Here is a 13,313-nt window from a genome sequence, read left to right as displayed (position 1 = left end):
TGCCACTTGTCTGTGTGACCTTGGGCAAGTCGTTTCTCTGTGCCTCAGTTCCCTCATCTGTAAAATGAGGATTCAAACTGGGAGCCCTATGTGGGACAGGGACGATGTCCAATCCAATTATCTTGTATCTACCCTAGCACTTAGAACAGTGCCTGTCACATAGTAGCGTTTAACTAATATCACAATTATTATTATTATCAAATGTTGTCGAGTTGTTTCCGACTCATAGCGACTCTAAGGATATACTTTCTCCAAAATGTCCTATCTTCTGCCATAATATGTAACCTTGCAATGATTCTTCTGTTATTGTTATAGTTTTTATCCATGTAGCTGCTGGTTTGCCTCTTCCACCTTTTCCCTGGACTTTTCCTAGCATCAGCGTCTTCTACAGAGAATTAGTCCTTCTGATGACGTGTCCATAATATACTAATCTAGGTCAAGTCTTTTGGCCTTCCGAAGACGACTTTGGTTTAATTTGCTCCTAAATCCATTTTTCTGGCAAAAAAAAACAGTATTGGCAAAAGCCTTCTCCAAACCACATTGCAAAAGAGTCAATGTTCTTTCTATCCTGTTTTTTCACTGTGCAGCTTTTGGATCCATACACTATCACTGGAAATGCCATATAATTGACCATTTGTATTTTTGTGACAATTGCTACTTCAGCACGTTTCAGGATTTTTTTCCAGGCTCTTCATACAAATCTTCCTAAACTTAAACTTTGGCATATTTCTAGACTACTAGTTCCTTTATTATTGATTATCGATCCCAGGAGAGACATAGTGCCAAGTATTTCAATCCTCTCTCCATCTGCTATCAATTATTAAAACTTGCAGTTGTCATGATCTTTGTTTTCCTGACATTCAAATGCAGGCCCATCTTTTTGCTCTGCTCCTTAACTCTGAATAATAAGCCCTTCAAATCTTTGCTTTCTGCTAGTAGGGTAGTATCATCGGCGAAACGAAGGTTGTTGATATTCCTTCCTCCAATCTTTAGTGCCCGTTCATCTTCATCCAATTCGACTTTTTTCATTATATATTCAGCAAAAAGGATGAACAGATAAAGCAGTAAGATGCATCTTTGTCTTTCACCCTGACTAATGGGAAACCAATCAGTTTCTCCATATTCTGTTCTTATTGTAGCCTCCTGTCTAGCACACAGGTTCTGAATTAATGCAATTAAATGGTCTGGCATGCCCATTTTCCTTAATGAGCTCCAGGACTTCTCATGATCCACACAAAGGCCTTACTATAATCAATAAAGCACATGCTGACTTCCCTTTGATATTATCTTGTCCTTTTGATTATCCAAACGACATCAGCAATAATATTGTCAGCAATGGACACAGCAATAACACCACCTGTCTGGAATCCTGCTTGAGCATCGGGCAATTCACATTCCATGTAGGTCTCCATTTGGTGCTGTATAATTTTTAGCAATACTTTGCTCGCATGAGAGATCAATTATTATTATTATTATTATTATTATGAGGGGGGAGGCTGCCATAGTACTACAGGGGGAATTTGCCTCCCTCCCCGTCCCTCTGTGCCTAAGAAGAGGATTCTCCAGGCCCCTTCTGGGCAGAGGTAATAATAATAACTATGGCATTTATTAAGCATTCACTATATGCTAGGTGCTGTACTAAGCACTGGACCAACTACATGGGTTTGGATTAGAAGGCATCGGACTCCCAAGCAACTCCCATTAAGCAACTTGTGAGCTCATTGTGGGCGGGGATTCTTTCTCTTTATCGCTGTATTGTACTTTCCCAAGTGCTTCGTACAGTGCTCTGCACATAGTAAGCACTCAATAAATATGGTTAATGAATTGAGTGAATGAATGAGCATAAGTCACTACCGAGGCAAAAATCTAGAAGGGGCGAAACAGACATCAATACAAGTAAACAGACTTCAAAATAAATAAATTGTATTGTTCAGTGCTCTGCACACAATAAGCGCTCGAAAAATACAACTGAATGAAAGAATAAATAAAATTACAGATATATACATAGGTGCTGTGGGACGGGGGGATGAGCAATGGGAGCGAATCAGGGTGGCACAGAAAGGAGTGGGAGATGAGGAAAAGTGGGGTTTAGTCTGGAAAGGCCTCTTGGAAGATATGCCTTCAGTAAGGCTTTGGAAGGGGAGAAGTCAGTGTTTGGTGGATTTGAGGAAGGAGGGTGTTCCAGGCCAGATGTAGGACGTGGGCAAGGGGTCAGCGGTGACAAAGGTGAGATTGAGGCATGGTGAGAGAAGGTTAGAACCAGAAGAGCAAAGTGTACTGGCTGGGTTGTAGAAGGAGAGAAGCGAGGTGAGGTAGGAGGGGGCGAAGTGATGGACAGCTTTAAAGCCAATGGTGAGGAGTTTTTGTTTGATAAGGAGGTGGATGGACAACCACTGGGGGTTTCTGAGGAGGGGGGTGACATGGCCTGAAAATTTCTTTAGAAAGATAATCTGGGCAGCAGAGTGAAGTATGGACTGAAGTGGAGAGAGGCAGGAGGTTGGGAGGTCAGCAAGGAGGCTGATGCAGTCATCTAGGCAGGATAGGATGAGTGATTGTACTAATGTGGTAGCGGTTTGGATGGAGAGGAAAGGGAGGATTTTAGCAATGTTGTGAAGGTGAGGCCAATAGGATTTGGTGACAGATTGGATATGTGGATTGAACGAGAGAGCGGAGACAAGGATGACGCCAAGTTTACGAGCTTATGAGACAGTGCTCCTCACAGTAGGCACCGAGGTAAAGTGGCCAAGCTGTGCACTTGGGTAAGGGACAAATGAGAAAAACGTCCCCCTAGGCATCCCAGGTTCTGGTCCCAAACGGCTGAATAGTGTCCCCTTTCCCTCTGTCTCCAGGCTGTAAACTCTTATGGAAAGGAGATGTGTCTGTTTATTGTTCTATGGTACTCTCCCAAACACACACTTAGTTCAGTGCTCCGCATACAGTAAGTGCTCAATAAATATGACTGAATTGAATTGCCTGGACCTTCTACTTCCTTCCCATCCCTTCTCTCATCTCTACCGGCTTGTCTAAGAACAGGAGCAGCACAGCCAAGTGGATAGACCCCAAGCCTCCAGAGTCAGAAGGACCTGGGCTCTAATCCCGACTCCACCATTTGTCTGTTGCGTAACCTCGGGTGAGTCACTTCACTTCTCTGGGCCTCAGTTCCCTCACCTACAAAATAGGACTAAGACTATGAGTCCTAGGTGGGACAGGGACTGCGTCCAACCCGATTTAGCTTATATATACCCAAATGATTAGAACAGTGCCTGGCGCATTGCAAACGCTTAACAAATACACAGTCCTTATTACTATTATTATGATGATTGCTGTTACTTACACTTCCCTCAGGGAGGGGTACCAGGGAAGCAGCAGGGCCTAGTGGATAGAGCACGGGCCTGAGAGTCAGAAGGACCTGGGTTCTAATCCCAGTTCTGCCATTTGTCTGCTGTGTGACCTTGGGTAAGTCACTTCATTTCTCCAGTCCTGTTACCTCATCTGTTAAATGGGCATTAAGACCGTGAGCCCTGTGTGGGACAAGGAAGGTGTCCAACCTGATAAGCTAGTATCTACCCCAGTGCTTAGAACAGTGCTTGACCTGCAATTAAGCATTTAACAAATTACCATCACCATCATCGTATTGTGACTCGCAATGCTACCCCCCCCCCTCCTAAATGTGGGGGCCAGTGGAACAGGTCATCATGGTAGCTTTCTGGCCTGTTAGTTCTAGAAGCCTGTTGTCCTCCTTGCCCCTCCCTCCCGGGTGATGCCCTACCCCCCACAAAATCCCCACTCCCTTTTGTCTCCCAGCCTGGCCAAGAGGAATGCACACCCATGGTTCTGGAGCCTAAAGGAAAACTGATTTTACTAAATCTTACAATGGCATGATTTAAGAGTCATAAATAAGGTAGATGGGTAACCAACCAAGCTATGGTGCTAAAGGTCAGGGGTCTACCTCATTCAATTGAGACAGAAGCCCCCTGAAATTTGAATATAGCTTAGGATGCACAAACGCTTTAACTTCCCAACCCACCCCCCACATACAAAGACACACGCACGCAGTGTTCACTCAAATCTGAAAGCTTCACAAGTGGACGATTAATCATTAACCTCTGTTCTCCTTTGCCAAAAATGAGTTTTCCAAGGCATTAATAAATTTCAGTTTCAGCTGTGCTCTGAAATGCTGATACCATCCAATCAGCTTTTTTCTCCTCTGAATCTTTTCTTGCAAACTCATCTTTTTTTCTCTCTCTAAAACAGCAGGCAGTTCTTTCCAGTTTTTAATAAAGATGAACGGAGCCCCCATGGTCTTAAGTAATTGCAGCGGAGCCCTTTGGGACGAAGATGTATTTCCACAATTTCCCGGGGTCATGACGTCTTCTATGACGGGCACCGAAGCATAGGAGCAGGCTTCGTACACTCGGTAGCACTCGGTATTCACTCCCACAGGGCACAACGTGAGGTCACTCTGAAGTAGTGCGTCTTGATAGTTTTGAAAACTTTCATTTGTTTCTTGAGGCTGCCACCTAGGGAAAAAAAAATCAGAAAGGGAAAAGTGAGTTTCCTCTTGGGTCAGTCTGGCCTTGGGGAAAGGAAAGCTCGAATCCTGATGTTAAGAAATGGAAGTGCAAGAGAATTTTCAGTTGGGGCTGAGAAATTCAGAAAATAAGCACAGGGCTTAATTATTTCTATAGCTCATCAAACACTTCAAATTGAAAGGCTTTATAGACAATTAATGACTTGTAAATCTTTAAACTATTCTTTAAAATTTATTTTCCCTTGGCCACACTTCTATTATTATAATTATTGTTCTTGTGGTATTTGTTAAGCACTTGGTATGCTCTCCCCACCTTCAAAGCCTTTTTGAAGGCAAATCTCTTTCTGGGAGTCTAACCCTGCCATGCCACTTGCTTGCTGTGTGACCTTGGGCAAGTACCTTAACTCCTCTGGGCCTCAGACTTCTCATCGGTAAAATGATTTAATACCTGTTGTCCCTCCCCCTTGGACTACAAACCCCACATGTGACAGTGCCTGAGTCCAGTATGATTATCTTGCTTTGCTTGCACATTAAGCAATTAACAAACACCACAACTATTCTTATTACTCCATTAACTCCTGCAATCTGTTTTAGAGTATAATTCTCCGGAGAAACTGTAACACCTTATGGGCAGAGATCTTATATACTGATTCTATTATATTCTCCCAAGTGTTTAGGACGGTGCTCTTAACACTCAATACATACTGCCGATTGACTTTTTTTTTTAATAATGGCATTTGTTAAATACTTACTATGTACACTTTTCCTTATCTCTCACTCCTTTCTGCATCACCCTGACTTTGCTCCTTTTGTTCTTCTCCTCTCCCAGCCCCAAAGCAGTTATTTACATGTCTGTCATTTTACTTGTCTCCTCCACTCCAGAACGTGAGCTCATCATGGGCAGGGAATGTGACTTTATTGTTGTATTGTACATTCCCAAGTGCTTAGTACAGTAGTCTGCACACAGTAAGCGCTCAATAAATGTGATTAAATGAATGACTGAATACAACAGGTTGGACCCAGTCCCTGTCCCACACGGGGCTCACAGTCTTAATATTTTACAAATGAGGAAATTGAGGTCCAGAGTAGTGAAGTGACTTGCCCAAGGTCACACAGCAGACAGGTGGCAGAGTTGGAATTAGAACCCAGGTCCTTCTGACTCCCAGGCCTGGGCTCTATCCACTAGGCCATGCTGCTTCTCTACTAGGCCAATGTTGAAGAGCTGCTATCACCTGAGGTTGTGTCCTTCCAAAGCCTCCCCTCAGCCTGGTCTTCAGCTTGCTTCCGGCTCTCGGTGTCTCTTCTACCATTCTCTTCTGCATTACCCCGGCACTTCGAATGGCACCCTATATCTACCCCACCCTCAATCCTTCACTTATCACAGTCTCCTCACCTAAAAAATAGGGTTAAAATCCTGTTCTTCCTCCTTCTTAAACTATGATCCTCATTTGGGAAAGCATCTGTATCTGACCAGATTAATTTGTTTCCACCTCAGCGCTTAGTAGAGTGCTTGGCTCACAGTAAGCGATTAACAATCACCACGAATACTGCTATAAATACTATACTGATATATTATAGCAGTGTGCACATGTTTTTGTTTAATAAAATCAGGATAAATGAAAGATTAAATGTGTTTGTGAATCTAACCCTTTTATATTGTACTCTCTCAAGTGCTTACTCCTGCTGTCCTGGAATGCCCTCCCTCCTCACCTCCGCCAAACTAATTCTCTTCCCCTCTTCAAAGCCCTACTGAGAGCTCACCTCCTCCAAGAGACCTTCCCAGACTGAGCTTCCCCCTTTCCCTCTGCTGCTTCTCTACCCCCCCCTTCACCTAAGCCCCCTTTTCCCCCCTCCCCCTCAGCACTGTGCTCATCTGCTCATTTGTATATATTTTTAGTACCCTATTTATTTTGTTAATGAGATGCACATCCCCTTGATTCTATTTATTGCTATTGTTTTCATGTGATGTACATCCCCTTGATTCTATTTATTGCTATTGCTTTTGTCTGTCTGTCTCCCCCAATTAAAAATGTTGGTATTTGTTAAGCGATTACTATGTGCAGAGCACTGTTCTAAGCGCTGGAGTAGACACAGTGGGGGTCACAGTCTTAATCCTCATTTTACAGATGAGGTAACTGATGCCCAGAGAAGTTAAGTGACTTGCCCACAGTCACACAGCTGACAAGTGGCAGACCTGGGATTCGAAACCATGACCTCTGACTCCAAAGCCCGTGCTCTTTCCATTGAGCCACGCTGTCTGTCAATGGGCAGGGACTGTCTCTATCTGTTGCCGATTTGTACATTCCAAGCGCTTAGTACAGTGCTCTGCACATAGTAAACTCTCAATAAATACTATTGAATGAATGAATGCTCTGGACACATTAAGCGCTCAGTGAAAACCTCTGATTGATTCTGGTGTCCTCCACTACCAGCTTGGCAGTTGTTTTTGGGTTGTTGATGTTAATTGTAGCTAGTATCTGTTCACCTAGGCTCTTTGGCTTCATATGTCCAACTGTGGGACAATACCATGTAGTGTTTTTGGTAGAGACCTAGCACATAAATCAAGCTGTGGCCTTTGAGCATTTTTAAAACCACGAAGGAATCAATTTTCTCAAGCCACCAGCACAGTGTTACTATCATCATTATTCTCCTGTTCAAATGAGAAAAGATAGGGAGACCTAAGAGGCTTCCTTATGTTTAAATTTTTGACCATCTGTCTGATGTAGGAGAACCAAGAAATGTGTGAAATAAATATGGATCTTACTGTTGTCTGCCAGTAACCCAACAACGTTTATCATTTCCATCATGTTTCAGAATTTCCATTAAACTCTCTCTGGATGAATTTGCATAAAGGGTTCCCAAGAAATTACATAAATATGATCGTTCCTCATGTAGCATTGACCAACTGGGATCCACCACTGGAAAATTTCTGTAACTGTAAAAAAAAAATAAAATAAATCCACACAATACCTTGTGCATACAGATCGGGAAGTTTATACTGGTGCCAAATCCAAAAACGAGATGCTTGGACAAAGGACAAATTTAGAGAGGCAGTGTGGCCTAGTGGATAGAAAACAGGCCTGTGAGTCAGAGGACCTGGGTTTTAATCCTGGCTCTGCCACTTGTCTTCTTTGTGACCTTGGGCAAGTCATTTCCCTTCCTCTGTGCCTCAGTCATCTAATCTATAAAATGGGTTAAAGACTGTTATCCCCAAGTCCCACTTTCACAACATCACTAAAATCTGCCCTTCCCTCTCCATCCAAACTGTTACCACATTAATAGTCACTCCTCCTATCCTGCCTGGATTACTACATCAGCTTCCTTGCTGACCTCCCAGCCTCCTGTTTCTTCCTACCCCAGTCCAAACTTCACTCTGCTTCCCAGATGATTTTTCTACAAAAATCGTTAAGGACATGCCAACCTACTCCTCCAAAAACTCCAGTGGTTGCCCACCAATCTCTGCATCAAACAAAAACTCTTCATCATTGGCTTTAAAGCACTCTATCACCTTTCCCCCTCCTAGCTCATCTCACTATTCTACTCCAACCCAGCCAGCACACTTCCCTCCTCTAATGCTAACCTTCTCACTGTACCTCCATCTCCCCTATCTCACACCACTGACCCCACGCTTATGTCCTGCCTCTGGCCTGGAAAGTTCTCCTTCCTCAAATCTGAAAGACAATGACTCTCCCCCACTTTAAAGCTTTATTGAAGGCACATATCTTCCAAGAGGTTTTCCCAGACTAAGCCCCCACTTTTCTCCCACTCCCTTCTAAGTTGCCCTGACTTGCTCCCTTTGTTCTGCCCTCCTCCCCGCCCCACAACATTTATGCCCATATCTCTAATTTATCTAAATTGATGTCTGTCTCCCCACCACTAGGCTGTAAGCTTGTCATGGGCAGGGAATGTGTCAGTTTATTGCTGTATTGTATACTCAACTGCCTAGCACAGTGCTCTGCACACAGTAAGCACACACAATTAAGACTGTAAGCTCCATGTCAGACAGGGAGTGTCTCCAACCTGGTTTGGTTGTATTTACTCCAGCAATTAGAAGAGTGCTTGACACACAGTAAGCACTTCACAAATACCATCATCAGCATCATCACATAATAAGCGCTTAACAAATACCACAATTCTTATTAATATTTGAAAAACTGAACTTACGTTGCTACTCCTAAGGGCCACTGGAAAACATCTTGGTCATTAACCCAGGGGTTGTCATACGTTATGAAGAGCAGATCCACAAACCCTCCATGGCTTCTGAGGTATGGACTAATCCAGTCATTATTGCACTGTTCGTTTCCAAGTAATACGACCGCAACGTGCTGCAGCTTCTGAGCTTGGATCAACGTCTTTATGTACAACAGCCACTGGGTGGCAAAGGAGATCTTCGTTTCTTCTCGGCCATTTAAAACCAGGACCACGTTCTCCACTTCCACAGAAAAGTAACCTGGGGCTACAGCAGGACCCGTGATGAAACTAGTGGGACAGAACAGACGGACAACAGGACGCGATTTATTAGAGAAGCACTGTGGCTTGGTGGATAGAGCCGGGCTTGGGAGTCAGAAAGACCTGGGCTCTAATCCCGGCTCCACCACTTGTCTGCTGTGTGACCCTGGGCAACTCACTTCAAATCTCGTGCCCTCATTTGGAATGTGCCAAGCACTGTTCTAAGAGCTGGGGTAGATACAGGGTAATCAGGCTGTCCCACGTGGCGGCTCACACACTTTTAATCCCCATTTTACAGATGACATAACTGAGGCACAGAGAAGTTAAGTGACTTGCCCAAGGTCACACAGCAGATGAATGGCAGAGCCAGGATTAGAACCCACGACCTCTGACTCCCATGTGCACTGTGTCCAACCTGATTACCCTGTATCTACCCCAGTGTTTGGCACATAGTAAGCACTTAAGTACTATTATATTATTATTAGTAGTAGTATGGCATTTAAGGAAGAACATCATTCCAAACCCGGTGCCTGGATTCTTTCTACCAAAAGTTTTCACTACTGTAAAAACACAATGTATACGCCCTCTTAATATTTTCACATTTTCGGCTAAAAGGTTGCAATTTAATTTGAAAATGTCATTTTAATTTATTCTGAATTAAGACAAAATAGAACTGAATGTCAAACAGTCATTCATGCAGCAAGCTGGGACATTCTGCATATAATTCCAATTCAAATATCCCCAAACTCTGGAAATCTTGTAAAAAAGGCAATTTTGAGTTAGCAATAAGTCTGCCAAAATGACAGCATTCAGTAGCTCCCCATATTTATGAGCAAAAATGAAACAATTATGCATTTAAATACCTGCACTCAAAGACAGCAATAAAATATCAAATATCAACCACAATAAAAATGAAAACTACCCATAAAAGTATATTATATATATATATGTAATTTCACTGTCACTGGTGTCATAACTATAATTAAGGCAAGCATTAAATACTTACCAGGTGCTAAGCACTGCAGGAAATATTTGATCATCAGATTGGACACGGAGCCCGTCCCACAAGGGGCTCAGAATCTATATTATTTTCATCTTTGAATACGAAGCTTGTTGGGGGCAGGGAATGTATTTACCAACTGTTTGGTATTATCCTCTCCCGAGTGCTTAGTATAGTGCTTTGCCCACAATAAGCACTCACTAAATACCACTGATTAATGAAGAACACGCTCTATGAAGAAGACACCACTAATGGTGAAATTCCATTTATCACTAAAATGGGCAGTGTCACTGAAAAGGCCAATGTGAGACCCAAAGGTCCAGCTACAACGTGCCTACAAAAGTTTGTTCTTTGTGTTGTCAAGTTGGCAGCATATCTGTGTGGTCTAAGTCTCACAGTCATAAAGAAAGCTGGTCAACACAATCGTTCCATAGGCCTCTGATTTGGTCTGGAATCTGGTACCACGGTGATAATAATAATAATGTTGGTATTTGTTAAGTGCTTACTATGTGCAGAGCACTGTTCTAAGCGCTGGGGTAGATACAGAGTAATCAGGTTGTCCCACATGAGGCTCACAGCCTTAATCTCCATTTTACAGATGAGGTAACTGAGGCACAGAGAAGTTAAAGGACTTGCCCACAGTCACACAGCTGACAAGTGGTAGAGCAGGGATTCGAACCCATGACCTCTGACTCCTAAGCCTGTGCCACACTCCGCTTGACAGTCTTCCAAAGTACGTCCTGCCCATCTTGATTTGGTTTTCTACTTTCTTTTTTTTAAATGGCATTTGTTATGTGCTTAGTATGTGCCCAAAACTGTACTAAGTGCTGAGGCAGACACAAACCTATCAGGTTGTACACAGTCCATGTCAGCCAATCAACTGTATTTACTGAACACTTACTGTGTGCTGAGCACTGTATCAAGCGCTTGGCAGAGTCCAAAACAGCAATATAACGGACATATTCCTTGCCCACAACGAGCTTACAGTCTAGAGGAGAAGACTAACATTAATATAAATAAAATGACAGGTATGTATGTAAGGGCTGTGGGGCTGGGATGGGGGATGAATAAAGGAAGCAAGTCAGGGAGAATCAAAAGGGAGTGGGAGAAGAGGAAAGGAGGGCTTGGTCAGGGAGGAGGGCATTATAATAATACTACCACTAATAATAATAATAATAATATTAGTATTTGTTAAGCGCTTACTATGTATCAAGGTAATCAGGTTGCCCCACGTGGGGCTCACAGTCTTAATCTCGCAAGCGCTTAGTAAAGTGCTCTGCACACAGTATGTGCTCAATAAATATGATTAAATGAATGAATGAATGAGAATCTCAGGGCTATGCCCACCCGCCACACCCTCCACAGCCCAGAATGGTTTCTGCCCAGAGGGTTCGGGAATAGTCTGGGCCAACCGTCTTCACTTCCTCTTCCACCTAGGCAGGTCTTCAGGAATCACAGAATGGACATAACTGACAAGTGGCCTAATGGCCTAATGGCGTTGATGGTATAGCGTAGCTTAGTGGAAAAAGCCCGGGCTTGGGGTCAGAGGATGTGTGTTCTAATCCCGACTTCGCCACTTGTCTGCTGTGTGACCTTGGGCAAGCCACTTAATCTCTCTGTGCCTCAGTTACCTCATCTGTAAAATGGAGATCATGACCGTGAGTCCCATGTGGAACAATCTGATTAGCATGCATCTACCCTAGCATTTAGAACCGTGCTTGGCACATAGTAAGCGCTTAACAATTACTATTATTATTATGTGCTAAGCACTGTTCTAAGCACCTAATGGAAAATCATAGGCCTGGGAGGCAGAGGACCTGGGTTCTAATCCCGGCTCTACCACTTGTCTGCTGTGGGGCCTTGAGCAAGTCACTTCACTTCTCTGGGCCTCATTCATTCAATCGTATTTACTGAGCGCTTACTGTGTGAGAACACTGTATTAAGCTCCTGGGAGAGTACAATACAACAATAAACAGACTCACTCCCTGCCCACAACACACTTACAGTCTAGGGAGACTACAGCCTCAGTTACCTCATTTGTAAAATGGGGATTAAGGTCGTGAGCCCCATGTGGAACAAGGACTGTGTCCAAACTAATTACCTTGCATCTACCCCAGCACTAAGTACAGTGCCTGGCACATAGTAAGCGCTTAACAAATACCACAATTATTATTATTATTATTCATTCTCTGGGCCTCAGCTACGTCATCTGTAAAATGGAGATAAGACCGTGAGCGCTATGTGGGACAGGGACTACGTCCAACTCGATTACCCCAACACTTAGTACAGTGCCTGGCAGATAATAAGCTCATTCATTCATTCAATCACATTTATTGAGCGCTTACTGTGTGCAAAGCACTGTACTAAGTGCTTGGAAAGTACAATACAGCAATAAAGAGAAACAATCTCTGCCCACAGTGGGCTTACAGTCTAAATGGGGGAGACAGATAACAAAACAAGTAAACAAGAACCAATGTCTTTAAGTAGAATTATAGATATACACATATATACATAAGAGCCATGGGGCAGGGAGAGGTGGGGAGGGCAAAGGTAAAGAGTTTGCCTACTAAAATGAGAGGAATGCTGATTGTCTTGCCTGCGCCTGCAAGACTAACCAAAAAAAACATTCATGGTGAAACTTGTTTTAGCTATTTCTATCTCCAGCCATCTTGGGGAGATCACCCTGAAAGAATTATATGACTGTCACTCACTTCTTGCTCTTAAGAATTTACTATTTTGAAGCCATGGCCTTACAGAACACACATTTTCTGCCAGTTTCTTTCACTGAAATGTAAAAACCTGTACGACTGCATAACATGCATCACAATTGTAACTGCTTTTATAACACACTTCCTGACATACCTGTGCCTTTCATGATGAAACAGAAGGCAAATATTAGAGTGGATAGAAGAGGAACGAATTCAAAGAGACTGTTTAGGAGAGTTCTGCAGAGTTGTCATGCATACATTATAACTATTTGTAAAATATTATACTATGTATTATGCAAGTACTGAGTTCAGTTCTCTAAACACAATAAGAACTCAATAAATACTGTATTGTATAGTATCTTTATATAAATATGATGCATGTATCATCATATTTATCATTATCCCCTCCTCTAGACTGTGGGCTCACTGTGGGCAGGGACTGTAACTCTTGATTATTGTATTGTACTTTCCCAAGGGCATGGTACATTGGTCTGCACACAATAAGCACTTAATACCACTGAATGACACTATTAAGTGCCATAGCATTTTTACCAAGAAATCAATCGTATTCAGTGTTCACACCCACCGCACTTATGTACATATCCATACTTTATTTATTTCAACT

General features: G+C 43.0%; 1 protein-coding gene across 4 annotated transcripts in view; it reads right to left on the bottom strand.

Moving 5' to 3' along the window:
• Positions 1-3,832: 3,832 nt before the first annotated feature.
• Positions 3,833-13,313, bottom strand: part of RXYLT1 (ribitol xylosyltransferase 1) — a 32,805-nt gene continuing 23,324 nt past the window's right edge. For 3 of the 4 annotated variants that reach the window (XM_029047912.2, XM_029047903.2, XM_007655855.4), the window contains 3 exons: positions 8,696-9,010; positions 7,296-7,466; positions 3,833-4,520 (listed from right to left, as the gene is read on the bottom strand). In XM_029047912.2, coding sequence (XP_028903745.1) covers positions 4,100-4,520; positions 7,296-7,466; positions 8,696-9,010 — 907 coding nt within the window. In that variant the 3' untranslated portion in view covers positions 3,833-4,099. The remainder of the gene's footprint in view (positions 4,521-7,295; positions 7,467-8,695; positions 9,011-13,313) is intronic. The other variant, XM_029047921.2, reaches the window with a different exon arrangement.

The sequence above is a fragment of the Ornithorhynchus anatinus genome, chromosome 2 (genome assembly GCF_004115215.2).
Source record: "Ornithorhynchus anatinus isolate Pmale09 chromosome 2, mOrnAna1.pri.v4, whole genome shotgun sequence".
NCBI lineage: Eukaryota > Metazoa > Chordata > Mammalia > Monotremata > Ornithorhynchidae > Ornithorhynchus > Ornithorhynchus anatinus.
Note: the sequence above shows the minus strand (reverse complement) of the source record. Positions and strands in the feature narration are given on the sequence as shown.